The 26,720-nt window shown below is 33.7% G+C and overlaps 1 protein-coding gene across 3 annotated transcripts in view; it reads left to right on the top strand.

The window, feature by feature from the left end:
* The window catches only part of TENT2 (terminal nucleotidyltransferase 2), a 62,761-nt gene that overhangs the window by 24,370 nt on the left and 11,671 nt on the right, over positions 1-26,720 (top strand). For all 3 annotated transcript variants that reach the window (XM_072793795.1, XM_072793775.1, XM_072793783.1), the window contains exons 8-12: positions 1,606-1,675; positions 8,136-8,212; positions 8,582-8,710; positions 13,220-13,263; positions 20,966-21,102. In XM_072793795.1, coding sequence (XP_072649896.1) covers positions 1,606-1,675; positions 8,136-8,212; positions 8,582-8,710; positions 13,220-13,263; positions 20,966-21,102 — 457 coding nt within the window. The remainder of the gene's footprint in view (positions 1-1,605; positions 1,676-8,135; positions 8,213-8,581; positions 8,711-13,219; positions 13,264-20,965; positions 21,103-26,720) is intronic.

Raw genomic sequence — 26,720 nt, 5'->3', positions numbered from 1 at the left:
AAGATGAAAGAGTGATACAGATTCATGTGAGGAAATGAGAATTTCATCTGTTTCGCAGTGACATGCAGTTTATGACATCACATTTTAAAAATATTGCTGAACATGAAGCCCATGAATGAATTACTCCCAATAAAAGCAAAATTATTGACATAGGCTATTATAAGATTTTATTCTTTGAATAAGCAAGCTAAGTGGATTTTAATCCATTTGTTAAGCCATCTCAAATAATTTATTTTAAATTTCCACAGAATATTGTGGACAGTTGAAGTCACACTACCTACATGACGTTGAAAAGAGCTATGCCCATTTATTCAACAGATACTCCTTATGTGTCAGGCTTTGACCTGGAAAATACAAAGTCAAGTGACAAATTATTGTCCTTGAATAAGTTATATTTTTTGTTAGAAATGAGTGATTTATTTAAGTGGACTTAAGTTTTCATATTTGTAAAACAAAAGACTAATTCATACCTTAAATGGATTTTCCACAGCTATTTATTAGAATAATCAAATATTAAAAATGAAAGGGATGTTAGAAATTGTCTAATTCAAAGGTATCCTTGTTGTTATTTTTTATAGTTAAGGAGAATGGTGATCAGTGGGTTTAGTAATTTGCCTGAAGAGTATAGTTTGTTGCTGTCAGAACCTGCATCTGGCACTTGAAGCTTTTAATCTTATTTTTCATTGAACCTTGTTGAATTTCTGCACACAAATTCTATTTGAAGCTTGACATATCCTATTATGACTTGGGTGGTAAAAGCATTTTACCAGGAAAATTTCTTATTTTTAAAACTGGTATTAGTTTTTCTTTAGTTGCAACATTAGGAAATTGTTCCTTTGGAAAAAATTTGCAGTTCTTTTTTTATATATTTCTGTATTTTCCTAATTATCTATAATGAACATGTATTATTTTCAAACAGTTTTTTTTTAAAGTTTGATGGAATGAATGAAAGACATGTATACATGTATTCTTTCATTTAGAGATCATACTTATTTAAATATATATCATTGCCCTATATATCATGTTGTAGGCCTTTCCCCTTTCCACATTTAAGACTCTTTGTAAATATCATTTTTATGGCTACCATAATATTTTGCTTTGTGCTGTGCCAGAATTTAGCTGTCCCACTGATGCTAACCTAGATATTTTTCACGTTTATAATGCTGTGATGAATTTCTTTCTTTTTTTTTTTTTAATATTTATTTATTCATGAGAGACACAGACTGAGAGAGAGAGAGAGAGGCAGAGACACAGGCAGAGGGAGAAGCAGGCTCCATGCATGGAGCCCGATGTGGGACTTGATCCCGGGACTCCAGGATCACACCCTGGACCAAAGGCAGGCGCCAAACCGCTGAGCCACCCAGGGATCCCCTGTGATGAATTTCTTTATGAATATTGTTAGATATTAGACCACATTTCTGAATTTTAATATAAATCCCTCTAAATAGTATTGGAAGTTTGAGTCTTAGACTTTGATAATGTCTTTGCTTTCTTATCAAAGATTGTTTTCTTAAATTATTTTAGTTTAGTAAAATACTGTTTTTTAAAAATGTGCATTAGGACAGTATGAATTTGAGAATATTCACATTATCTTTTATCCTTCAGCTGGCTACATTGAGAGACCTCAGCTGATTCGAGCAAAAGTGCCAATTGTGAAGTTCAGGGATAAAGTCAGGTAAGTCATTGTTGAATTTCCCTTTTTCAGTTGCTTTAGATCATTTTTAGATATTCTTTTGATGTAGATAATTAAGAAATATATGCTACAACATATAATAGCTTATTTTCATCAGTTCTTAGAACTGCTTGGTTTGGTCTTTGAGATGATTTGTTGGAGTAGTCTGAGCAATTTTTTATGCTTAACTGTACTTGGTTATTCTGCTTGACATTTCAAGTGTTTGAAACTATCCATTTTAAAGAATGTATTTTATTTACATTTCACATTTTTTAGTGATCTCTTGCCTTTTGGAAATGTAATCACTCTTCAGAATATATCTTAATTGATGAAATTTGATGTGTCTTTATATCAAGGGTGTTATTATAAATGTAATTACATCTATCAGTACACTCTACCAGCCTGGGTTCTGAAATTCTTATGGGCATTGAGATTGGAATCTTTTATATAATCTTTGAATATAAAATGCAAATAGTTATTGGCTGTTTCATGGTTAAACAATACTTAACTGTTCTCTAAAGAATAGATAGAATTGTGAAAAATTAGGTTTTCTAGTCCAGTTTTATAAAAGTTATACTGAAATTGTTTACATAAACAGTTGATCCTCATTATTCATGGATTCCTTATGAATTTGTCTACTTGATGAAATTTATTTCGTAACCCCCCAAATTAATATAGCAGCACTTTCATGGTTATTTGTAGACATGTGCAGAGTGGAAAAAATTCTCAGTCACTCAATGCATAGGTTTCTAGCTGATGTTAAACAATGTGACACTTCTATCTTATTTCACCTCTCATACTGTAAATAGTTATTCTTTTCACTGTCCAGTTAGTGCTGTGTTTTTTACATTTTGGTCCTTTTTATGAACAACTTTGCTGTTTAAAATGGCCCCAGAGCATAGTACTAAGTTATTGTCTATTGTTTCTGTGTACAAAGCTGTGATGTGCCTTATGGAGGAAATATATGTATTAGATATGCTTTGTTCAGGCATGAGTTACAGTACTTCTGGCCGTGAGTTCATTGTCAGTGAACAAGGTGTCTTTAAATGGAAACACATAAAAAAAAGTCACGTTTTGATGGATTGATGAAAATGTTTTGACTAAAGTCTTGTAGAAACCTAATCCTTTGTTTCCTTTAGGAGCAGTGGTTTTATATTCTCTAATTCAATGTTTATAGTGACTTTATAAAGCATAAGTACTGCAAATAATTAGAATTGACTGAATATATATATTTTAAGCAAATTCTTAGATATATGCCTGGCTCACACTTTCCCTTCCGTTCATCCATATATCCATCTAATCTATAATTATTTATTGAATTATCATCAAAAAAATAATGGTAGAGTCTTCTAAAGCACTTTATAGGAGAGATAAATATAAATAAAACTATTAGCTTATTATAATCATTTAAAAATACATGGTTGTAGTTGTAATTATATAAAAATTTTATTCCTTTTTGTGTAGTTTAAAATTTTTTTTAATTAAAAAAAAAAAGGTTTTTTTGGGGATCCCTGGGTGGCTCAGCGGCTTTAGCACCTGCCTTTGGCCCTGGGCGTGATCCTGGGGTTCTGGGATCAAGTCCCACATGGGGCTCTCTGCATGGAGCCTGCTTCTCCCTCTGCCTGTGTCTCTGCCTCTCTCTTTCTCTGTCTCTCTCTCTCTCTCTCATAAACAGATGAATAAAATCTTAAAAAAAAAACCTTTTTTTTTTTTTTTTTTGAGTAGACTCCACACTGGGTGGGTTTTGAACTCACAACCCTGAGATCAAGACCTGAGCTGAGAACAAGAGTCAGATGTTTAATGAGCTGAGCTGAGCCACCTAGGCATACCTCTTTTCTTTTCTTTTCTTTTCTTTTTTTTCTTTTCTTTTCTTTTCTTTTCTTTTCTTTTCTTTTCTTTTCTTTTCTCTTCTCTTCTCTTCTCTTCTCTTCTCTTCTCTTCTTTTCTTTCTTTTCTTTTTTCTCTTCTCTTCTCTTCTCTTCTCTTCTCTTTTCTTTTTTTAGTTTTACATTTTAATAACATTGTTAACGTACAGTTCTGTTTGAAGTGTAGAATATAGTGATTGAACAATTCTGTGCATTACTCAGTGCTCGTCACAATAAGTGTACTCTTTAATCTCCATCACCTGTTTCACCTATTTGCTACCCATCTCCCTTCTGGTAACCATCAGTTTGTTCTCTGTAGATAAGAATCTGTTTACTGGTTTTTCTTTTTTTTTTTCCTTTGCTCTTAAATACACTAATGGGGGCAGCCCCGGTGGCTCAGGGGTTTAGCGCCACCCTCAGCATGATCCTGGAGGCCTGGGATCCAGTCCTACATCGAGCTCCCTGCATGGAGCCTGCTTCTCTCTCTCTCTCTCTCTCTCTCTCTCTCTCTCTCTCATGAATTAAAAAAAAAAAAAAAGAAATGGATTTCTGTATATTGATTTTGTATCCTGCAACTTTACTGAATTCATTTATCAGTTCTGGTAGTTTTTGAAGGAGTCTTTGGGTTTTCTATATATAGTATCATGTCATCTGCAAATAGTAAAAGTTTTATTTCTTTTTACTGATTTGGTTGCCTTTTATTCCTTTTTCTTGTCTGATTGCTGAGGCTATGACTTCCAGTACTTTGTTGAATAAAAATGGGGAGAGTGGGCATCCTTGTCTTGCTCTTAGGGGGAAAGCACTCAGTTTTTCACTGTTGAGTATGATGTTAGCTGTGGGCTTTTCGATATTTGGCCTTTGTTATGGTGAGATAGTTCATATGGTTTTTATTCTTTTTCTAATGGATGTAATGTGTCACGATTGATTTGCAAATATTGAGCCCCACCCTTGCATCCCAGGAATAAATCCCACTTGATTGTCATGATTTTTGTAATGTGTTGTTGGATTGGATTTGGCTTGATAATATTTTGTTGAGGATTTACATCTGTATTCATCAGAGATACTGGCCTGTAGTTCTCTTTTTTTGTGTATCTTTATTTGGTTTTGTTATCAGGGTAGTGCAAGACTCATAGAATGAATTTGGAAATTTTCCTTTTCTTCTATTTTTTTGAATAGTTTGAGGAGAATGCATATTAACTCTTCATTGAATATTTGCTATAATTCACCTGTGAAGACTTCTGGTCCTGGACTTTTATTTGCTGGAAGTTTTTTGAAAACTAATTTAATTTCATTGCTAGTATTCAGTCTGTTCATATATTCTGTTTCTTTCTGATTCAGTTTTGGGAGGTTATATATTTCTGAGAATTTACCCATTTCTTTTAGATTGTCCAATTTGTTGGCATATAATTTTTCATAATATCCTTTTATATCCCATGTATTTCTGTGATGTTGGTTGTTATTTCTCCTCTTTCGTTTATGATTTTGTTTTAGTCCTCTCTCTCATTCTCTCACTCTCTCTTTTTTTTTTTTGATGAGTCTGACTAAAGGTTTTTTTTTTTTTTTTTTGACTAAAAGTTTATCAGTTTAAAGAACCAGCCGCTCGTTTCACTGGTGTGTTATATTGTTATTTTTAGTTTTTATTTCATTTATTTCTGCTCTAATCTCTATTCCTTCCTTCTACTGGTTTTGGGTTTTTGCTCTTTTTCTTTTTTTTTATTTTTAAAGACTTTATTTATTTATTCTTGAAAGACGGAGAAAGAGAGGGGTAGAGACATACTCAGAGGGAGAAGCAGGCTCCATGCAGGGAGCCTGATGTGGGACTCCATCCCGGATCATGCCCTAAGCCGAAGGCAGGTGTGCTTACTGCTGAGCCATCCAGGCGTCCCTTTTGTTCTTTTTCTAGCTCATTTAGGTGTAAGTTTAGGTTGTGTATTTGAGATTTTTATTACTTCTTGAGGTAGGCGTATTTTGCTGTAAACTTCCCCCTCAGAACCACTTTTGCTGCTTTCCCAAGATTTTTGGTTATTGTATTTTTGTCTCCGTATAATTTTAAATTTTCTCTTTGATTTTTGGGTTGACCCATTCATTGTTTGGTAGCATGTTAAATCTCCCTGTATTTGTGTTGTTTCCAGTTTTTTTTCTTGGGGTTGATTTCTAGCGTCATAGTCTTGTGGTCAAGAAAAGATGCATGGAATGACTTCGATTTTTTTTGAATTCTATTAAGACTTGTTTTGTTGCCTAATATGCGATCTGGAGAATGCCCTGTTGTGCACTTGAGAAGAACGTGTATTCTACTGTGTAGGGATGGGGATCCCTGGGTGGCGCAGCGGGTTAGCGCCTGCCTTTGGCCCAGGGCGTGATCCTGGAGACCCGGGATCGAATCCCACATCGGTCTCTCAGTGCATGGAGCCTGCTTCTCCCTCTGCCTGTGTCTCTGCCTCTCTCTCTCTCTCTCTATCATAAATAAATTAAAAAAAAAATCTGTGTAGGGATGGAATGTTCTTTTTTTTTTTTAATTTTATTTATTTATGAAAGATGCAGAGAGAGAGAGGCAGAGACACAGGCAGAGGGAGAAGCAGGATCCATGCAGGGAGCCCGATGTGGGACTCCATCCTGGGACCCCAATGTGGGACTCCATCCTGGGACACCAGGATCATGTCTTGGGCCAAGGCAGATGCCCAACCAATGAGCCACCCAGGCATCCCCTGGAATGTTCTGAATATATCTGTTAAATCCATCTAGTCCAATGTGTCATTCAAAGCCACTGTATCCTTGTTGATTTTCTATTTGGATTTAAGTGGGATGTTAAAGTCCCCCACTGTTACTGTATTACTGTTGATTATTTCCTTTATGTTTGTTATTAACTGCTTAAAATATTTGGATGCTCCTGTGTTGGGTGCATTTCTTTTTGTATTTAAGATAATTACGCAAACTTTTTTCATTGTTAAGTGTTCTTTATAAATACCCGTTTATATTTCTTCTCTATACTGACCATTACAAAAAAAAAAGTCTATTCTAACACCCAAAGATAAGTGATGTTAACATTTTGGTGTAAAATTACAGTCCTTCTATGAATATATATGAATGCATAAGAGTTTTTAGAATTAAGATTGAGATTATAATTTTTTATTTATCATGGGTATTTGGTTATATCATTGAATATTTTTCTGGTTTCATTTTTTTTTTTTTTTTTTAAGATTTATTTACTCATGAGAGACAGAGAGAGAGAGGCAGAGACACAAGCAGAGAGAGAAGCAGGCTCCATGCAGGGAGCCTGACGTGGGACTGGATCCTGCCTCTTCAGGATCAGGCCCTGGGCTGAAGGTGGCGCTAAACTGCTGAGTCACCTGCGTTGCCCTGGTTTCGTTTTTAATGGCTTTACATTAGTATTTCATTGAGTGAATATATTGTGATTAATTTACTTATTCTTCTGTTAGAATAAGCATTTTGTAAATAAAATTTTTTCCATATATAGGATTACTTTAGTATTTCCAGAAGTAGAATTTGAAGCAAGTACTGTGGATATTTATAAAGCTCTGAAATCATATTTTTGGAAAAGTTTTTTTTTTTTTTTTTTTTTTTTTTTTTTTTTGGAAAAGTTTTTAATTGCAAACTGGTTTCCTTCTGTTTTTTCCTCTTTATTGAGTTACATAAAGGAAGTGCAAATTGGTTTTGGTATTAGCCTTTGCACAGATGGCAATTAAAGAATGTAATAACTCCTTTGTTGCTTTAAGTTTCCCAAAGGCAATCTGAAGTGTTAACACTACTATCCACTTTTAGTAATATGCATGGTTAATGGAAAGATTATAGGATTTCATTTCACAAAACAAGAAAATCTGGATTGGTAAATGTCAAATTTTGTAATTAAAAGTTTATAGAAGGAAATTTTATTAAATTTTATTTTAGGCAGTCTTTCATAAAAAACTCTGTTCAGAAGTTGGGCTTGATAATATATTTACATTAATCTTTCCTTTCATTTTGGATTTAAGTATTCTTTGTAGATCTCATCATTATTGCCCTATTTTCTAAATTGTGAATTGCACGGTATCTTTGCTTTCAAAGAAGTAACCCTTCTGTTATGTGTTTGTTCTTCTCAGATATCAGTAGCTAAATTCGGCATAATTTTATAATTTGTATCTTATTTATGTCTTATCCTTTTTAGAGGGAATATGATGTATAGATTCTTTTTTTTTTAAACCTATATTTTATTTGGCATTTATTCCTATTTTTTTTTAAAGCAAATGATGCTTTAGTTCCAAATTAGTTAAGAATGTGTAACTTGATCAGGAATGGTTTTGGTCACATAATTTTATCTAGAAAGGACTGCAAAATTTAAAAATTTCTTTTATTGAGAATAATTGGAGCGTTAGTACATTGTAGATCTTACAACTATAATCGTGTTTTTATATTTATAATATATACTAAATCATATTAAAATGATATACTGAGTATATTTATTCTTATTTCTTTATGCCTCATTTTAAAGTATTGGGCCTTTGGGCTCATGATATTTTTACATCATTGGGTAGTGGATATTATTTTAGGGAGTGAGTTTGTTTAAACACTTGAGCTAAAGTGTTTTTCTCTCTTTTTCACAGTTGTGTGGAATTCGACTTGAATGTAAACAATATTGTTGGAATAAGAAACACATTCCTTCTCAGAACTTATGCATACCGTAAGTTATTTCCAAATAATTGTCATCTTCTCTATATCTTTCATTCTTTATTCTTTTTTAAAGGTGTTTGTAATAAATACTGACATCTGTTTAATTATGTTTATGTATAGTATCTCATTTTATTATATGTATAATATATTGCTACACTAAAATTATATACTACCAGAGTTATAGGTCAATAAAACAAATTTTAATAATTGATAATTTTAAAAGGTGATTAAGATACCTTTTAAAAGTAAGGCATATTTATGGTGAACATAATATTTAATAAACAGGGAGGCAATACTCTTTGTTGGAGTTGGGAAATGATATAAACTTTCAAAGAAACAATAATTTCTTATCATTTTTAAGTTTTAATTTTACTTTCAGTTGAAAATCGAGTTCGTCCGTTAGTACTGGTGATTAAGAAGTGGGCGAGTCACCATGAAATAAATGATGCCAGTCGTGGTACTTTAAGCAGCTATAGTCTTGTATTGATGGTTTTGCACTATTTACAAAGTAAGTATTTTGGGTTTTTCCCAATTTTTAAAGTGAAAACACAGTTAAACTTCATTATGATGTCTTCTCTCTTGACTATCTTCAAACAGTATTATTTTAAAAAGTTCTTTTTAAGACCTATAAAACCATATTTCTTAATTCATTGCTCTGAACAAATGTTTTAGAAATATTACTCCCCGGGGGCACCTGGGTGGCTCAATCCATTAAGCATCCAACTTTTGATTTTGGCTCAGATCATGCTCTCAGGATCATGGGATCAAGCGCCTGCACTGGGCTCTGTGCTGGGCTGGGCATAGTGCCTGCTTAAGATTTTTCTCTCTCCGTCTGACTGTAAACTCCCCGCCACCTCCAAAAGAAGAAATGTTATTTTCTGGAAAACATAAGGAAGTTTCACTGTGTTTTTTATTTTATGACAGTTTTTCAGTATTAACTTTTGAATTCAAAGAACTTTTACTGCTGTATTGTGGACCCATTATGTTGAGGCACATGCATGTTCAGAAGGTCTATAAAAATAAGCTCAAGCACCATTCATCATGTTTTTTTAATTTTTCACTTGAGGCAGGATTTTCTTTTTGGTCAAAGAAGTTTTTATTCCTTGTGAACAGGCATGGAGAATGGGCAGAAGACTTCATGTTAATATAATAGACCCTTTATCAGGATGTCTAGGGTCTGATCTGTTCTGGGTTAATGTTATGTCCATAGTTTAGGAAGCAAATATAACATAGTGATATTTATGTCCATACCCTTTGGCTCAGTGTGATTTGGTGATTCCATTTCTAGGAATTTATCCCAAGGTAATCAGGGATGCATGCACGGATTTATATAAGGCTGATTTTCATGGTGTTTGTTAAAATAATAGAAGATTAGAAATCTAAATTTATAAGAATGGGGGAATAATTGAAATAATTATAATGTTAGCCACTAAAAATGATGCCCTAATATTTAATGATATTAAGAAAATACCCATGATATACTCTAATATATGTGATACCAATTTTAAGAATAGTTTCTATTAGAGTTTATATATATTCATATGTATACAAATATTGAAATGTTATGTCAGAAATTTATCAATTATTTAGATTTAGTCAAATGTACTTTTTAAGTCACAACTGAAACTAAAAAATGAATAGACACTAGTTGTGATTTAAAAATTAGATTTGACTACAGCATTTAACATATATGAACGTCCATAATATATGCTCTTTCCTTCCATTTTTATGGATTACATTTGATTGTCGTCTTTAGAGAAAGTGTACTTTAGGGGTGCCTGGGTGGCTCCGTCTGTTAAGCATCAGACTCTTGATTTCAGCTCAGGTCATGATCTCTGGATCCTGCAATTTAGCCCCAAGTCAGGCTCTCTGCTTGGCAGGGAGTCTGCTTGAGATTTTTGCCTTCTCCCTCTTGTCCTTGCCCCTCTCCTCTCAAATAAATAAATCTTGGGGGAAAAAATATACTTTAATTACAGGTGCCCCAAGGTGGTTTGGCAAGCAAGTTGAAAGTTCAGACATTAGTATTTTACCAGTGTTAAGAAATCATGTTAAAATTTTGTTTAGATTTTGTTAAAGGTTTTTTACTTTTGACAAAGCAGTCCCATTTACTGAGATAGTTTGTAATTAATGGCACTCTAATCACTGTTTCTAGGTCTTTGTTAAAGGACCTCAACTATGCAGAACTAAAGAATAACTGAATTATTTGGCAAATTTTAAGAAGCTACCCCTCACTAGAAGAAATTAGGTTGAAATAAGTAGCTGTATTTTTTTCATCATGCAAGAGTCTGCAAGGTGTATTGAGCAGTTCCAGTCACGCCAGAGTGAAGTAGTAGTTGTGATTTTGGCCAAGCTATTCTATCTCTCTGATCTTAATATTCTTACTTATAACAGGAATAGTTGGATTAGGTGGACCTTTAAGTTTCATTTAATTTCTTAAATGTTTTTAATATCTTTTTTTGCCATGAATAGAGAAAGGAAACAGACTTCTGTATGTAGAAAGGTTGAAAAAGATGAAAACATTTCCTATGATGAATTTCAACAGTAATAGACTACATTTGCTTGAAAGTGACTGAGGAAAGTATGACGGGCAAAAACTCAATGACAAGAATTTTTAATGACAATCTAAGGTTAATAATAAAAAGGCAAAAGTATCAACTGGCTAGAGATAATAATACAAACGAAATATTCATAGACTATTTACCATGTTACCAGACCTGGAACTATCTCAGGCATTTTAAAATTACTCTTGAATTCTCAGAATTGTTGCTTAGTGCTGTTGAAGATCTATTTTTAGTTGAATTTTTGATGGATCAGAATGGAATGTTTATATGTATAAATTTATGGGGGCTTGACCAGAAAGCTCTCATCTGAAACGTAAGCAAAGTAAAATCTTAGAGAGTAGTTATTCTGAAGGCGTTATCGATTGATCAGATGCTGCAATCTAAGTTTTATTTTGCTTTTGAGAAATTTAGAAGTTTTAAGTCCAGAATTTTGAAGAAAAAATAGATGTTACAGCCAGATTCTTCCTGAATGTATGTTGCTTTGGGTAAAATAAACATTTGCAAAACCAGTGAAGGCTTTGAGGTTACTATGAGGATAGTGTTAATAAATAACTGCCATACTATACCAGTTGCTTTTTTTTTTCTTTAAAATTTTATTTATTTATTCACGAGGGAGAGAGAGGGAGAGAGAGAGAGGCAGAGACACAGGCAGAGGAGAAGCAGGCTCCATGTAGGGAGCCTGACGTGGGACTCGATTCCGGGTCTCCAGGATCACGCCCTGGGCAGAAGGCAGGTGCTAAACAGCTGAGCCACCCAGGGATCCCAGACCGGGAGAATCTTAAGCAGGCTCCATACTCAGCATGGAGCTTCATGTGGTGCTTGATCCCACAACCTTGAGATCATGAACTGAGCTGAAATCAACTGACTCAGCCACCCAGATGCCCCTCAAATTGCTTAGTTCTAAAGGCTCTTTGTCTATTGAAAGACCCTAATGCAATGGTTGGTATTTGTTTCTCTCTTCTAGCATTCCAGTTACTATTCTAGAGTGAGAAAATTTTTTTTCTAATTCTCTATAACCTTTTCTTCATTTTTAAAATTTTACTTTATTAGGAGTTTTCAGTGAGAAAGGAATTCAGGTTTTTAAATAAGTAAACTCACTTCTCATAAGATTTTCCAGTTTGACTTCTGTATTATAGCAAAAATTATTAGTCATTAAAAATATTATATGAATATAAAGACTTTTAGGATTAAAATAACTGGGGCTTGAGTTTATTTGTAGGATCTTCTAGAATTTTGAGCATTTGAATGACTCTGGGAAAAATATTTTTACTTCCTAAGAGTGGTTCCGGTAAGTAAGGAGTTTTTCCCTCAGTCACACACTGAACATTCAAGAGTATCATGGAATTTTATTTTATTCCAATTTCAACTTGGATATGAGGCATGATACAGAAGAGAGATATAAATACTATGGGATAGAAATGTATACATTTATAGTCACAGTTGGAGATAAGTTGGTAATAATGATTGGTTTTGTGTACCTAATGTATTCTAGAAGTCATTTAAAAAGGTTTTTGCTATGTTGCAAATTAAAGATAATGGTTACTGAGTTTACTTAATTATATATAATGTATCTCTAATTCTTAAAAAATACGTAGTTTATCATACAGTATTATATTTGGTCTTTAATCTTAAATCTTGAAAAATACATTACTTGTATCCTACCGTACTCAAGATACTGTATTTTTTTTATTGTGAATATTAAGCATTTTGCTTTTCATTTTATTCCCTTTATACTATAATGTGGAATTACTGTTAATGCATTTAATGACGTTGGATTTTGGTAAAGCTATTGAAGAATGAAGAATGACAATTAAAAAAGTAATCTATGAAGATAATGATTCCTTTATATGAAATTTTTATTTTTTTATAGCCAATTGTGGTATAAATATCCTGATTTATATTTCTAAACTTGTTGAGGCCTTCTTTATAAAAATTTGTGAAGATGAAGATTGTTTTTCAGTTTTTTCCCCAGTAGATCAGTTTCCTAAAACTGAGAAATTAAAAATAAAGGGGGCAGTTATGATACAGATGTTGTTCTTTCATGATACAATATCATTGGACTGTATTTAAAATTTTTCTTTTTAGTAGCTACATCCATCTTAACAGTGTCCATTCAATATCTGTAGAACAATCCTTGTCTTGCTTATTTCGTGTTTGTGTCTGATGTTGGACCAAATGATGTGTGTCCATTGATGGCCTATTTTTCTAAAACCATGTTTAAAGAACATTGGTTTATATAGAAGCATACATAGTTTATTAACAAACCTTAAGTTATCAACTTAGATATATTTGAAATTTAAATTTTTAGGGATCAGAATTAATTCACAAAATATACAGAAACTGTTGAATTTAAGCAGAAACCCTTATAGTCTTATACTTGGGGTGTAGCTTACAAATTATTGTTTTGTAAAATGAATTATGTGAATCACGGAAGCTTTAAACTTTTTTTTTTATAGCCCTACCTGAACCCATCCTTCCATCCATCCAAAAAATTTACCCAGTAAGTGTTTCTTATAAATTATTATAATACATATTATGACAAGTATATGTGGAACTATTATATGCAGTATTAATGTGAATATAAAAGGTGTAATAGTTACCTTCTAACTATATGATAACATTTTTTATACAGGCTGAGGCATTGGCCACCAGCACATTAAAAATACTTCACATACTTTTTTGGAAGACTGTGATATTTTATTTGGTTATTGTCAGACAGTCTGGTCATTTATGTTAATGGTAGAATTTTTTGCATGATGCTCATGATTATCCCAAATAGGAATTAAATATGCTCAATTGGTCAAGGCCCAGTTAAACTCATTCTAGTTTTCTTCATGCTATTTTCAATTATAGTTTTATAGCATTTTTCTAGTTAGTAACTCAGAAGTTTTTCATCCCAATGTATGTATACTTTGAAAGCAGGGGAAAAAATTAAAAAGTTGAACAATTGGATAATCATTTTATCTTTCATTTGATTTCACCAAGTCATACCCAAAAGAAGTAACATCAGTATGCTCCTTGTGTGCATAATATTAAGACTCCTGAAGTTGATTGGAAACATTAAAGAAGTGAAGTGTGCTTAGTAGGAAAAGTTTGGTATGTACTCAGTTTGAGTTTAGAGAAACGTAGGTCATGTACATACTCGCAATCTATATACTATTTACTATTATTTATTTTCCAGTTTTTTGTGTTCTTTTTTCCAGAATTCTGTTTTCTTGTTTTATAGTCCTACTGTTTCTGTTTTCCTTCATAGTCATCCTTATTCCTGGTTATTTGGAAATATGTAACTATCTGTTTAGATTGTTTAACCTTCTGAAACCATATAATTTTTACCTGTTTTATAAACTTAAAAAAGAGCTGTTTTCTAAACTTACTAAATAGTTGCAAAACACAGTATCTGGCTTGAGTGATCAATTTTCAAAGGACATACTTTGTATGTATCATACAAAATGTGAATCTACTTGACTGGAGTCTAAATTAAATATAGCTTAATTTTTGATAATGGAGAAGAACTGATGTTCTGTTTTTGAACATGGGTGGTTATTGTAATGCACACATGCAAGATGCTGGGTAATAAAAGAATCATTGTGATAGAGTTTTCTTGTAATGAGGACCCACCAGTTTGTGGTGGATCATGTGGTAAAGACACCATCTATAAGAATCTTCTGGAATCTGGATATCCTGTGTTTCTCATTTTAAAAACTAATTTCTACTGTTATGAAGAACTATTGTAATGAATTTCAGTTATTGCTAGGGATCAGTATTTATGCTTTCATAAACATTATGAAAATGAAAGCATCAGAAGGTATAGAAATAAAAGTAACTTGAACTTTTGGCCTTAACCTTGCATAGTTTTCTCCCTCCAATAAAGTATTGACTCTTTAGCTTATACTGAAAGGTCAAAGATGATGACTGGGTGTTTACTGTTTCATTTTTTTGTCCCAACTTTTTTGTTCTTTAAGACCTAGGTTTCAGTATAGAAAGAGCTGTGTATATTTTTCACATACAAAGCATCTACTGGTTAAACTTATCCTTTAGTCTCTTCTGTATGGAACAGATTCTTCTACAGAAATCTCAGTTAAAACCCTGTGCTACATGAGCTCTTTTTTACTAATATAAAACACTAATGAAATCTCAGTTTAATGCACTATGCTGGAGAACAGAATAGACCTACTGCTTTTATTATTGGATACCCAGGTTCTTAACTAGTATATCTTAATTTAAAGAGCCTCATTTTTTACTTCTCTTTCACGTTTCTAATTACTGGCTTTCCCCCATGACAGAGTTTTGACTTCTCTTTACATACACCATCTTCACCCTACACTCTCCACCCGTTTTGGTAATAATCTTATTTCTGTACCTGTAATAAGGAGCTAGATTAATACTTGGAGTTCAGCTCCAAGTCCTTAAAAATACAAATAGCAAGACCTGCTAGATTTAAGAATGTCTTAATTTGCTTTCAGGTGTGGTTACATTATCATAAATATTTAAAGTACATTATCTTTAAGGTTGATGCTTACATGGTTAAGGACTTACTGTCCACTCTAACAAGATTTTAAATTTTATCTGAAATCTGTAAGGTGATTTATCAGTAGAGTGCTTTTCTCAGTGGTCCATCAAATGGAACAAACAAATCAGCTTATTTAGTATCTATTTTATGTCTGTACTCTATAAATTTTATATACAGCATCCATCCTTAATCCTAAACAAGTAAACTTCTATAGTATTATTATCCTTGATTCACAGATGAAGAAACTAAGTCTTAGGAATGTTATATTACTCATTTAAGCTGTACAGTCACAAATTATGGATCCAGAAACTGATATTTTTTCTCTTTTTCTGTGCTAAGAAAGACAAAATGATAGTAGTATTCAGTAATATATCATTTGTGTATATCTGATTGTTTCTATACAGATAAACTATTCTTTATGAAAAACATGTATATGACAGAATTTCAGCTTGTATAAATAAGTTTGAGAATGACTTAAAACTTTATAGTAACAAAAAAAACTTTGTTATTTTACAAAGGAACAAGGTTCTTTTAAATTTTGAGCTTCTCTAATATAGTTAAACAGAATTTTAAAAGTAGGATAAAAACTTTGGAATAGAATAACATGTTAAATGTATTATGCTTTTTTAAAGTTATTTTCATATTTTCTCAAACTTATGGTAGTATATTTATTTTAAAAATGGGTTTGGTGTTTTAATTCAGTTAGGAATACTAAATTAGGCAAGAAAAGGATGAAAGACTATAACCGTGTCTCTGTTTTTAAAGCTGTATCTTAATATAGTATAGTTTTATTACTACTTAATTCTTATTGATTTAAAAAGGCAACATGAGTCATAGAGGACAGAATATTTAGTATGGAGTTAAACAAGGAAATTGAGAAAATTCACATATAGAAACTCAGGGTAAGCTTATGGAGGGGATCTTTATTTTAATGCAAGCATATTATGAGATTTACCTACATTTAGAAGACAACTTATATTTGTTTCTTTCTCTAATGGTATCTTCATATTCCAGAATGCCATTTTTATAGTTATGAGATTAGAAATTCTGAGAATGTAGAATTCCTCTGTGCAGTTGTATATTGAAAATATATTAAATTTTACATATATGCATATGTATACACATATAGCAACTTTTTTCAATTTTAAAATGCATATAATATGTTGAAGGATTTTAGTTATGTAAAACAGGCTATAAATGAATACCTTTAAAAAGAGAAATTTAAAAATTTTGGTGAAGTCTGTTTTGATAAGAAACATTTTCTTAAATTTGATACTACTTAAATTTTAAAAGTTATAAGGAAGTTAATTTTGAAATACATTATTTCAGTAGGTAACCATCCTGCATTGTATGAATTGTAGTTCTAACGATAATGATGCCTGGCATATACTAAATAATATATAGGGAATTCTGTTGCTGCTGTGCTTTACATACATTGTATCATTTAATTCATATTACTGTTCTATGAGTACTGTTATTTTTCTTATATTGTAGATGAAGAAGCTGAACCTTTGGAGAGCTAAGTACTTTGATTAAATTCATATGGCTAATAGTTTCAAAGTTAGATCTGACTCCCAAGCTCATGCTCTTAACCACTTCATCATAGTATTTCTTTATGATACTTATGTTGATTTCAAAACTTTAAACTTTTTACTAAAAGCAGATATAATTTAAAGGAAATTTAATGATCGTGTCTTTAACATGTTATCACCAATTAGTGGTAATCTACATACAACTAGGAAAGCTTGGTAGAACTTCAATATCATTTAGGTCTTTCTCTCTTCAGGCAGAACTCTGCTTAAGTACTCTATATCAGTTATCTTTTTCTTTGAGACCTTACTCAGTGTTTATATCCAGGTTCTAATAATTCATATTGTTAGAATAGTATATAACTTAAATTTCTTTGTTTGCCTGGAGGTAGAAAACAGTCATCCTTCATTTAAGTCATGTATCTTTTTTTTTTTTTTAGTATATTTTTTATTTGTTTAGAGAGAGAGAGCATGCATCCACACATGTACACATGGGGAGAGAGGCAGATGGAGAGGGAGAGAATCTCAAGTAGACTCTGAGCTGAGTGTGGAGCCTGATGCCAGGAGTCTGCTTCCCCTCTCTCTCTCCTTCCATCTCTCATGCTGCTCACCCACTCCCTATTTATAAAGGAAATAAAATAAAATCTTTAAAAAAATAGATTAGGGAATAAATTTATTGAGAGAGATAGAGAGCACGTGTGTGCAAGCAGGGGGGGGGTGGAGAGAGAGGGAGGGAGAAAATCTCAAGTAGACTCTATGCTGAGCACAGAGCCTGACCTCATGACCCTGAGATCATGACCTGAGCCAAAATCAAGAGTCAGCATCCAACTGATTGAGCTACCCAGGTACCTCTAAGGCTTGTATCTTTTTAAAAGAACAGTTACCAAGTAAAGGTTTAGCCAGCCCAGTTTATTCCAGAAAATGCTTACTTAATTGTCCAAATTTTGAAGGTAAGATATTATGGCACAGTCTCAGAAAATAATGGAATTTGGCACAAGATGTTTTTGCCATTTTTGGTAGGCAATTATTATTTTTTTAGATTTTATTTATTCATTCATGAGAGACAGAGAGAGAGGCAGAGATATAGGCAAAGGGAGAAGCTCCCCTGTGGGGAGCCTGATGCAGGAGTCGATCCCAGGACCCTGGTATCATATACCCTGAGCCGAAGGCAGACACCCAACATCTAAGCCACCCAGGTGTCCTTTGATAGGCAATTACACAAACAAAAAAGTGAAGCTTTTCAGATGTTTATTGAGGGGTTGCCCATTAAATTTTTCTTAACTTGGCGTTGATTGAAGGAAGATGTGTAGCTTCAAAACTGTTAGCAAATATCAATTGGAAAATGTTTTTAGGAATTATGTCATTACAGATTTGGTTATTAGAGGCTCCAAATAAGATACAACCTTAAAAAGTAATAAAGATGTCTTCTTCATATTAAAAACAAGTAGCAGTTAGTATTGATAATACCTTCCCCAAATGCTTTGAAAATTAGATGTTACATTGTATCAGTTAAATTGGTTTTCCATGGATTTAGGTTGTAATTCCTTTGGCTTTTGGATTGGTCTTTATGTGTTTTCTAATATGTTAGCTTAAATTCTTCCCACCCATATCCTGTCCTAAGTAACACATATTATTCTTAAATATGTATGCATGGGAGAACTCCCTTTAAAAAAAAAATTCTTTGATGAAATTTTTCTTAAGCAGAGGAGTTTTCTGTAATGTTAATGATTATAAAAAATGGGGATTTTTGATGGTTAAATGCAATTTTTATTTGTAGTGTCTTTTGAACCCTAAATTTTTTTTTTTTTTTTTTTTTTTTTTTAGTTTAGATTTCTCATTCAGTTTTCCCCTAGTATGTATGACATGGCCCTTTTTGTATGACTATAAAAAAGAATAGTGGAGCTAAGAGGAGACTGGTCAAATTGTTGGTCCAAAAACATTTCACTATTTTAGTAGAGTAGGTATCAAAACTCTTCAGTGTTAATCTACAGTTGCTAATCGTTTCTTTTAATTATTGAACAAAATAAAAATTTTTAAAGTTTCAGTTTTAAACTTAAGGTAAGAAGATGATTTTTATTTCAGCATCAGTTCATAAACTGAATGCTTACTGTGCTATATCATAGACGACAAAATTAGTAAGCTTTCAGAGCTGAATCTATTCAACAGTGACCCATTTTTCTTTTCCTTTTCATTTGAATTTAGGTTCTACATTTTTGTTTAGCCAGAAAATAAGATTGAAATTCTACTATTTAAAATACTGTCCTAAGTCCAGTTTTACACTTAGCAAGTAAAAGACAAAGGGTAGTAGAGGCAGTACCTTTGCCTCTTCCGTCTGCCTTCAGTCTTTATTATAAATTGAGACTTCTTTCCTAACTCCCCCTAGTCTTAGAGACAAATTAGATTTGTCTAAATCTAGGAGACTACTTGAGTCTCCTAAAGTAATACTAAATCTGCTAGAAGTATAAGGGAAAGACCCAGTTTAGGAGTGCCAGCTTTACAAACTGTGGTTGGAATAGAATTGTCTTCTGAGAGAAAAGTAATCACTTCTTGGTATTTAAAAATTATGGATAGGGGCGCCTGGGTGGCTCAGCGTTTGAGTGTCTGCCTTTGGCTTGGGGCATGATCCCAGGATCTGGAGTCGAGTCCCACATTGGGCTCCCTGCATGAAGCCTGCTTCTCCCTCTGCCTGCATCTCTGCCTCTCTCTCTCTCTGTGTCTCTCATGAATAAATAAATAAAATCTTTTAAAAAATTATGGATAGAATTGTAGGTAATAGGACAAGGGAGAGCATTTTTTATTTTCTTGCTCCTTTATTTTTACTAATGATTTTTGAGGATTACCTTTAAATAGATGCACTACTATGCTTCTCTGTATTACAACTTAGTTGTTTGGGGAGCCTCTGTTTTTTAAAGTTGGATTACTAATTGAATTGGTATCCATAAATGCAAGGTTAATTTGTTAGGTGTTTGGGAACCTTAAGAAGAACTGTCATGCCTTACCTAGTTGCTTTATTTATTTATTTTTAAATTTATTTATTCATGAGAGAGAGAGAGAGAGAGAGGCAGAGACACAGGCAGAGGGAGAAGCAGGCTCCATGCAGGGAGCCCGACGTGGGACTCGATTCTTTGACTCCAGTCACACCCTGGGCCGAAGGCGGCACTAAACTGCTGAGCCACGCAGGCTGCCCTACCTGGTTGCTTAAAAAAAAAAAAAAAAAAAAAATCTATTATTACTCTGGTGGCAAAGGGGAATGTAGAAAACATGTCGTAAGGGCAACTGTGCAAATTACCTTAAAGAGAAAGTTTTCTAACATTTGAATATGTATTACCTGAGAATCTCTGTAGTTCATTTAGTATGTTTTAGAGCCAGAACTTGCTTCTAATAGAGGAAGGATCAGATACGAAAATGAATGGCATAGAGTAGGCAAAAAGAGTTAAGTACCCAATAGTATTCTTTCTAATTGTGTTGTTTGGGTGTGGATTACAAGCAAATGTTAACCCTCCTTTATGAATATTGTGATAAAAGTTTGCTGAATATCACTTGCTGGTTTGTTTCCTATCTTTCTTCTTTCCCCTGCCCTCTTTGTCTTTTCAAGTTCAATTCATGTTGAATGTCTTGTCTTCTCTTCCCATTAAGATACAAAATACAAGAATGAAATAAAATTTTAAAAATCTTAAAATTGGTTTAAGTACTATTCATGTATTAGTCTCTTTTATGGCCTATAAGAGAAATTTAAGTGGCAGGTAGAAAATGCTCTTACCTTGATCTTAATACAGCCCTTATAAAGTACAACTGCTTTTTGTAGAAGCAATTAAGAAGGAGGTACATTTATAAAGAAATCTGTATGTTATGTGATGAAATCTTGGTATGTACAGTAAGGATTTATTTATGAGTTAGAAAATCTTTTTGGTACTGCAGGGATCCACTTGATTAAATTGAGCGATATGCCTCAGCTGTGGTTTAGAGTGTCAGTAGTTTTTTGGATACTTTCTGGCATACTCCATACACTGGTGAAATGTTAAGTGGAAGAAAATCTTCTAATTTCCAAACTGCCAACATAAAGATTTCTTCTCTCTTCTTAAGAGAGCATTAGATCAGGATTTGTAAAGTTTTTAGTGTGTGTTTTAAGTAGCTTTATATTTCCTGCTTTTTCTTTTTGACAGGAATCTTTTAGTCCGGCTATACAGCTGCACCTTGTACATCAAGCTCCATGTAATGTTCCTCCTTACCTCTCGAAGAATGAATCAAATCTTGGGGACCTCTTACTGGGCTTTCTTAAATATTATGCTACGGAATTTGAGTAAGTGAACTTCAAATTGTGTTTATTCATTTACATATGTAAATGCTGCACTTTTGGTCAGAAGCTATATTTGTTCATTTCAGTGCTATGATCTTGTGCGGAAATGTGTGGTTTATAAAACTTAGTATCTAATTAATTATTAGAAACTAAATAGATTTTATATTCCTATCTAATGAAAAATTATAGTTCAGTGAGCCCAGTTTTAGTTGATTTCAATAGTGATCCCATTTTATGTTTAGCTCCCTGTTTCCATAGTAGGACTGGAATAAATGTTTGTGTGAGCCTTGTGTAGGTGCTGTATAGTTTGAAACATCTGTTTTTAGGAAGTTAAGATTTATAGTAAAAACTACAGCTAAGATTAACTTGATACCTAAATAGTTGTGTTTGTATATAAAAACCAAGGAAAACTCCTTTCCTTTTTTCTTCTGAGGGTGTTATGTAAACAAGGAACACTAAAGTGTATAATCAGGCTGGACTTAACTGAATGTTTAAGAGAATTTTTAGTCCAGATTGAGTGAGTTAGGGATTGCTGGTCTTCTGATCAATTTTGAAAAGCTTGAAGGGGATGAGGGGAGAAGAGAAAGGACTTAGGAGTTTTACAAAGTTAGAGGAGGAGGGTACAGTAACCATTTTGAAAAGATTTGGGGAGAGGGAATCATAATAGTATTTATGATAAATAAATATTACTAGGTGAGAAAAACTGTTCCAAAGAGATTATATGTGTCATCTTATTTACATAATAGCCGTATGATATGGTATTATATCAAGTGCATTTTACCAGTGAAGCATATATAGAGGTGAAGAAACTTGCCCTAAGATCACACAGCTGCAAAATTCATACTCTTAACTATAATACCTTACTGCAGTGTTGGTATTGCCTTACTTGCTATGATGGAGTAGCTCTGAAGAAACCTGACTCAGATGTTTTGAAACATAGGGCATGAAAGAAGTAATTCCTCAAAGCAAAGCTTTCACCAGATTGTGTCTGTTTTGTTTACAGTTGGGTCTCCAGTACCTAGCCTAGTGCTGAGAGTAGGTACTTGAAAAATTCCTGCTATAAATAATTTTGAAGCAGAGGGTAAAATTATAGACATGTTGCAAAGATCCTTAAGATGACTTAAAAATTACTGAATCAAGTTAAGAAAAGGAGTAGGAAAAGTGCTGGTGCAAAGTAGTTCAATAAGAATGAAGTTATAATAATCAGCATTAAAGATGACTAGGACCAGAGTGTAAGTCCAGAGAACAAGGATGAAAAGGAAGGAGCCTTCATTCATAAGATGAGAAAAGATTTAAGACTATATGAGATATGGAACATAACAGACTATAAAGGTTATTCTAGAGTTAAGATTTATAAAATGTTGCAATAACAATAGCTGATGTTTAGTGAGTATTTACTTAGTTATTGTGAGTGATTCCTATGTATTACCTCATTTAATCCTCATAGTAACCCCTTGTGAAGCCTAGGGAATTTGTGTCCTTGAAACTTCCCCCCCATGGCAGTAGTCTCAGCTCTGATTTGAAAACCACATTCTTAATTGTTAGAATATATTGGCATCGTCTTTTTTTTTTTTTAATCATAAATTTAGTGAAGTTTGCAGAGAGGGAAAATGATTCATAGAAAAAAGGTATTTTTCTGCCATGTATAGTTTAGGATTAGAGCATCGAGATACCAATGACTTGAAAGTCAGCTGTTTTGCTGGACTGAAACAAGATGGTAGATGAACAGGTTTGTGTTAGTTTCATGTTAACAGAAACTAGCTGGTTGTGCCAAATGATACTGGCTAGGATGCTGAAACTTCGAAAGAGGTTTTGAACTTTTGGATACATTTGTTATCACGATGATGCATGATTTAGGAGACATAAATCTTCTTTCATGATATAGTGCATTTGTCAAATGTATTGTTATTTCATACCAGATATCTTCATAAATTTGACTGTAGGGAACACTGCCAGGAATGTAGTCATGGCAATGAACTAGGTGCTATGCAAAGGAATTCTGGCAGCTGTTAGAAATGTTTGTAAGGATTTCTTCTAAACTTTGAGATACGCAATTAAAAATTCTCTTTACCTGAAGACAGAATTAAGTGCCTATTGAGGGATGCTTGAGTATGTGGAATAAATGTTGCAGAAATTTTGTATGGCCATTTAAAAATTACTAAGATTTTCTTATCTACTTTACTCACAGCTTTCTCCTAAACCTTACTGCTGAAAAAAATTTTTTTAAAATATTGTATTTATTCATAGAGAGAGAGGCAGGAATACAGGCAGAGGGAGAAGCAGGCTCCATGCAGGGAGCCTGGCGTGGGACTTGATCCCGGGTCTCCAAGATCACACCCCAGGCTGCAGATGGCGCTAAACTGCTGCGCCACCAATGCTGCCCGCTGCTGAAAATTCTTAAAATGAAGCTAGGCTGCTAAAACTGTACCTGGGACAGGGAACTGACCAAAAAGTAGGATCAGGTTGCTCAGAGAATCTAGGAAAAAATAAAGTCAGAATGTAATAATTTTGTATTTTAACAAAATAAAACAAAAATTTAAGTTTAAAATATCTTACAGACTCTAAGTGCTAGAGATTCTGGGAACCTTGTAAGTTTACCTATTTTGTAATTCTGTTTATTCCCTGGATATTTATTTAATCACATCCATTACTACTAGTCTTATCTCTTGAGTTAAAAATGCATACCTACATATTTGAATACATTTTTTTGAATACATTTTTTTAAGAAGGAAATTACAAAGCCCCAATTTTTCTGTCTCCTTTCTTACTCTCATTTTTCCCTCTCATTTAATTTATAGATCTGTGAGTTCCTACTACATATCAAGCTGTTTCTCTGTGCACCGGGCATATGGCAGTTAACAAAATAGGCACAAATCTTTGTCTTCATGGAGCTTACGTTGTAGTATGTATTGTAGTATGGAGAGATAGACCATAAACAAATAAAAAGTATAGTATGTTAGTATTAAGTGGAGAAAAATAAAAGCAAAAAAGCTTCTGATATATGCAGTTTTTGCAATTATAATACCTGCATTGCAATTTAATACTTAGCATGGTGAGAGAAAAGTCCCCTGGAAAGGTGACCTTTTAATAAAGACCTGTATGAGAGGAATGTGTGAGTTATGTATTTATGGAGAAGAACTTTTTAAACAAAAGGAAAAGGAGGTGCAAAGACAAAGACCCTAATGTGGGGGTTTGCCTAACATCTTCAAGGAACAGCAGAGGCCAGTGTGACTGGAAGAGAATGGAAGAAAATGCTGTCAAAGAGAATTAAGAAAGTCCATGTCATGTAGGCCATCTAATCTGGTTAATTTGGGTGACTTTGGCTTTTCCTCTGGGTGACGTGGGATACCCTGGAGAGGTTTTGGTAGAGAAATGATGTAATCTGCTTTGATTTGTCACAGGTAAGAATAGACTAAAGGGAGCCAAGAGCAGAAGGAAAGAGATTACTCAGGATATTACAATAATCTAAGAGAAAGGATGTAGCTTGGATAAAGATGGTTACAGTGGAAGTGGATAAGAAGTGGCCAGATTGCACTTGTATATTGATTTGCAACAGATTAGATGTAGCTGAGAGTCAAAAATGATTTCTAAGTTTTTGGCCCAAGCAACTGAAACAATGGAGTTGCCATTGGGTATGATGGGGAGAGCAAAGGAGGGGTGTTCTTGATTTTAAGATTTTGTACGATTGACAAAATATTTAGGTGGAGGTATTGAGTAGATAGTTGGATATACAAATCTAGAGTTCAGGAGAGAGGCATGGTTAGTGTTATATATTTGGGAGTTGTCAACAGGTAAATGGTATTTAAAGCTATGATCTGTTTGAGAAAACCAAGGAAATATAGATAGGAAAAAGGCCCAATGTTAAGGGATTTATAGGAAATACAGAAGATACAGGAATATGTTAAATGACACAGTAAAGAGAGAGAAATTCAAAATGTAGATATTCTTTGAAAAATGATCCTACTCTCTTAAAACGTCAATGCCATTAAAAAAAAATAAGTGTGAGAACTTTTCCAGGTTAAAGAGCTGAAACCATCAAATACAAGAACCTTGATTGTAATCTGATTAGGGTGGAGGAATTATGAAAGGCATTTGAGTTACTTTTAATTTCTAGATGCTGTTGGTGTTATAAAGGAAATGGCCTTATTCTTAGGAGATACATGCCAAAGAATAAAGAAATGAAGTTTCCTGATATCCACAGCTAAACAAATAGTTCGGTTCAAAACATGCACATGTACACAAGCAAATGTGTGAAATGTTAACAACTCTTGAATTGTTTTTGAGTTTTATGCATTTCAGTTTTTCTCTTTGAAAAATTTCATAATACAGGGATGCCTGGGTGGCTCAACAGTTGAGTGTCTGCCCTCGGCTCTGGTCGTTATCCCTTGGTCCTTGGAAGGAGCCTGCTTCTCCCTCTGCCTGTGTCTCTGCCTGTTTCTCTGTCTCTCTCATAGATAAATAAATAAAATCTTTAAAAAAAATTTAATAATACAAAAATGAAATAAAAATGAGGTAGGGGTAAGAAGGAACTAATTTATGTCAAAAAGGAAGGATCATCGAGATAGAAGGAAAGCCAATAGAATGTGTTGTCTTATAATCCAAAGAGGGGAAAATGTCTCAAAGGGGACGGAGTGATTATCTATGTCACATTTTTTGATAGATCAAGTACGAGATGAGAACTGAAAGCTGACCATTGGAACTTTGGTCCACATGGATGGATGCCCTGGACCCCACAGGCGGTCCAGGGCCCAGCTAGTTTCTGTTAAAAAATAGGGATAAAAAGCATCATTGGTGTGGGCCCCGAAGCAGACAGGGAAGAATTAAATACAGATAGGGTAGTGCATAGACACTAGTAAGATGTAGAGTTTATATACTCTATTGTGAATTTAAAGGTCAGCATGGTTGCTTATTTTTTCTCCATGCCATGTTGAGCTGGAGGAGAAAGGATTGAAATAGACAAAAACTTAATTATGAATGTATTTCAACCAACTAAGTTCAGTGCACCAAGAAGGGTAAGAGAGTTGAGAGGGAGATATGTAAGCAAATGATATTAATAACTGGCCATGGACAGAATATATTAAATTCAGTCTTGAAAATGTGGGCACAGGGATGCATGTAGGACATCCAGGTGGCAGTTTCTTTTTTAGATTTATTTATTTATTTATTCATGAGAGACAGAGAGGGAGAGAGGCAGAGACACAGGCAGAGGGAGAAGAAGGCTCATGCAGGGAGCCTGACATGGGACTCAATCCCAGGTCTCCAGGATCAGGCCCTGGGCTCAAGGTGGCGCCAAACCGCTGGGCCACCGGGGCTGCCCTAGGTGGCAGTTTCTAATTGTTAGTTGCAACAATTGTCCTAGAGCTTAGTAACAAGGTCAGAGCTGGAGAAAAGGATTGGGAAAGAAACTGCAGATTGTTAGAGTTTTGGAGGGTTGCTGTAGCATTAGAAGAGGATCGGAAGAGGCAGGGTCCTGATGAATGCTAGTATTTAAGGGGTTAGGGAGAAGAACGGGTCAGGCAGAAGAAAAAGCAAAACAAAACTCTGGAACTAAGCAGAATTTTCTGTTTGCTTACAAGGTTTGAAATCCCTGACAAAATTTTCTTTTTGCTTCCCAGCCCTTA

The sequence above is a fragment of the Canis lupus genome, chromosome 2 (genome assembly GCF_048164855.1).
Source record: "Canis lupus baileyi chromosome 2, mCanLup2.hap1, whole genome shotgun sequence".
Taxonomy (NCBI): Eukaryota; Metazoa; Chordata; class Mammalia; order Carnivora; family Canidae; genus Canis; species Canis lupus.
Note: the sequence above shows the minus strand (reverse complement) of the source record. Positions and strands in the feature narration are given on the sequence as shown.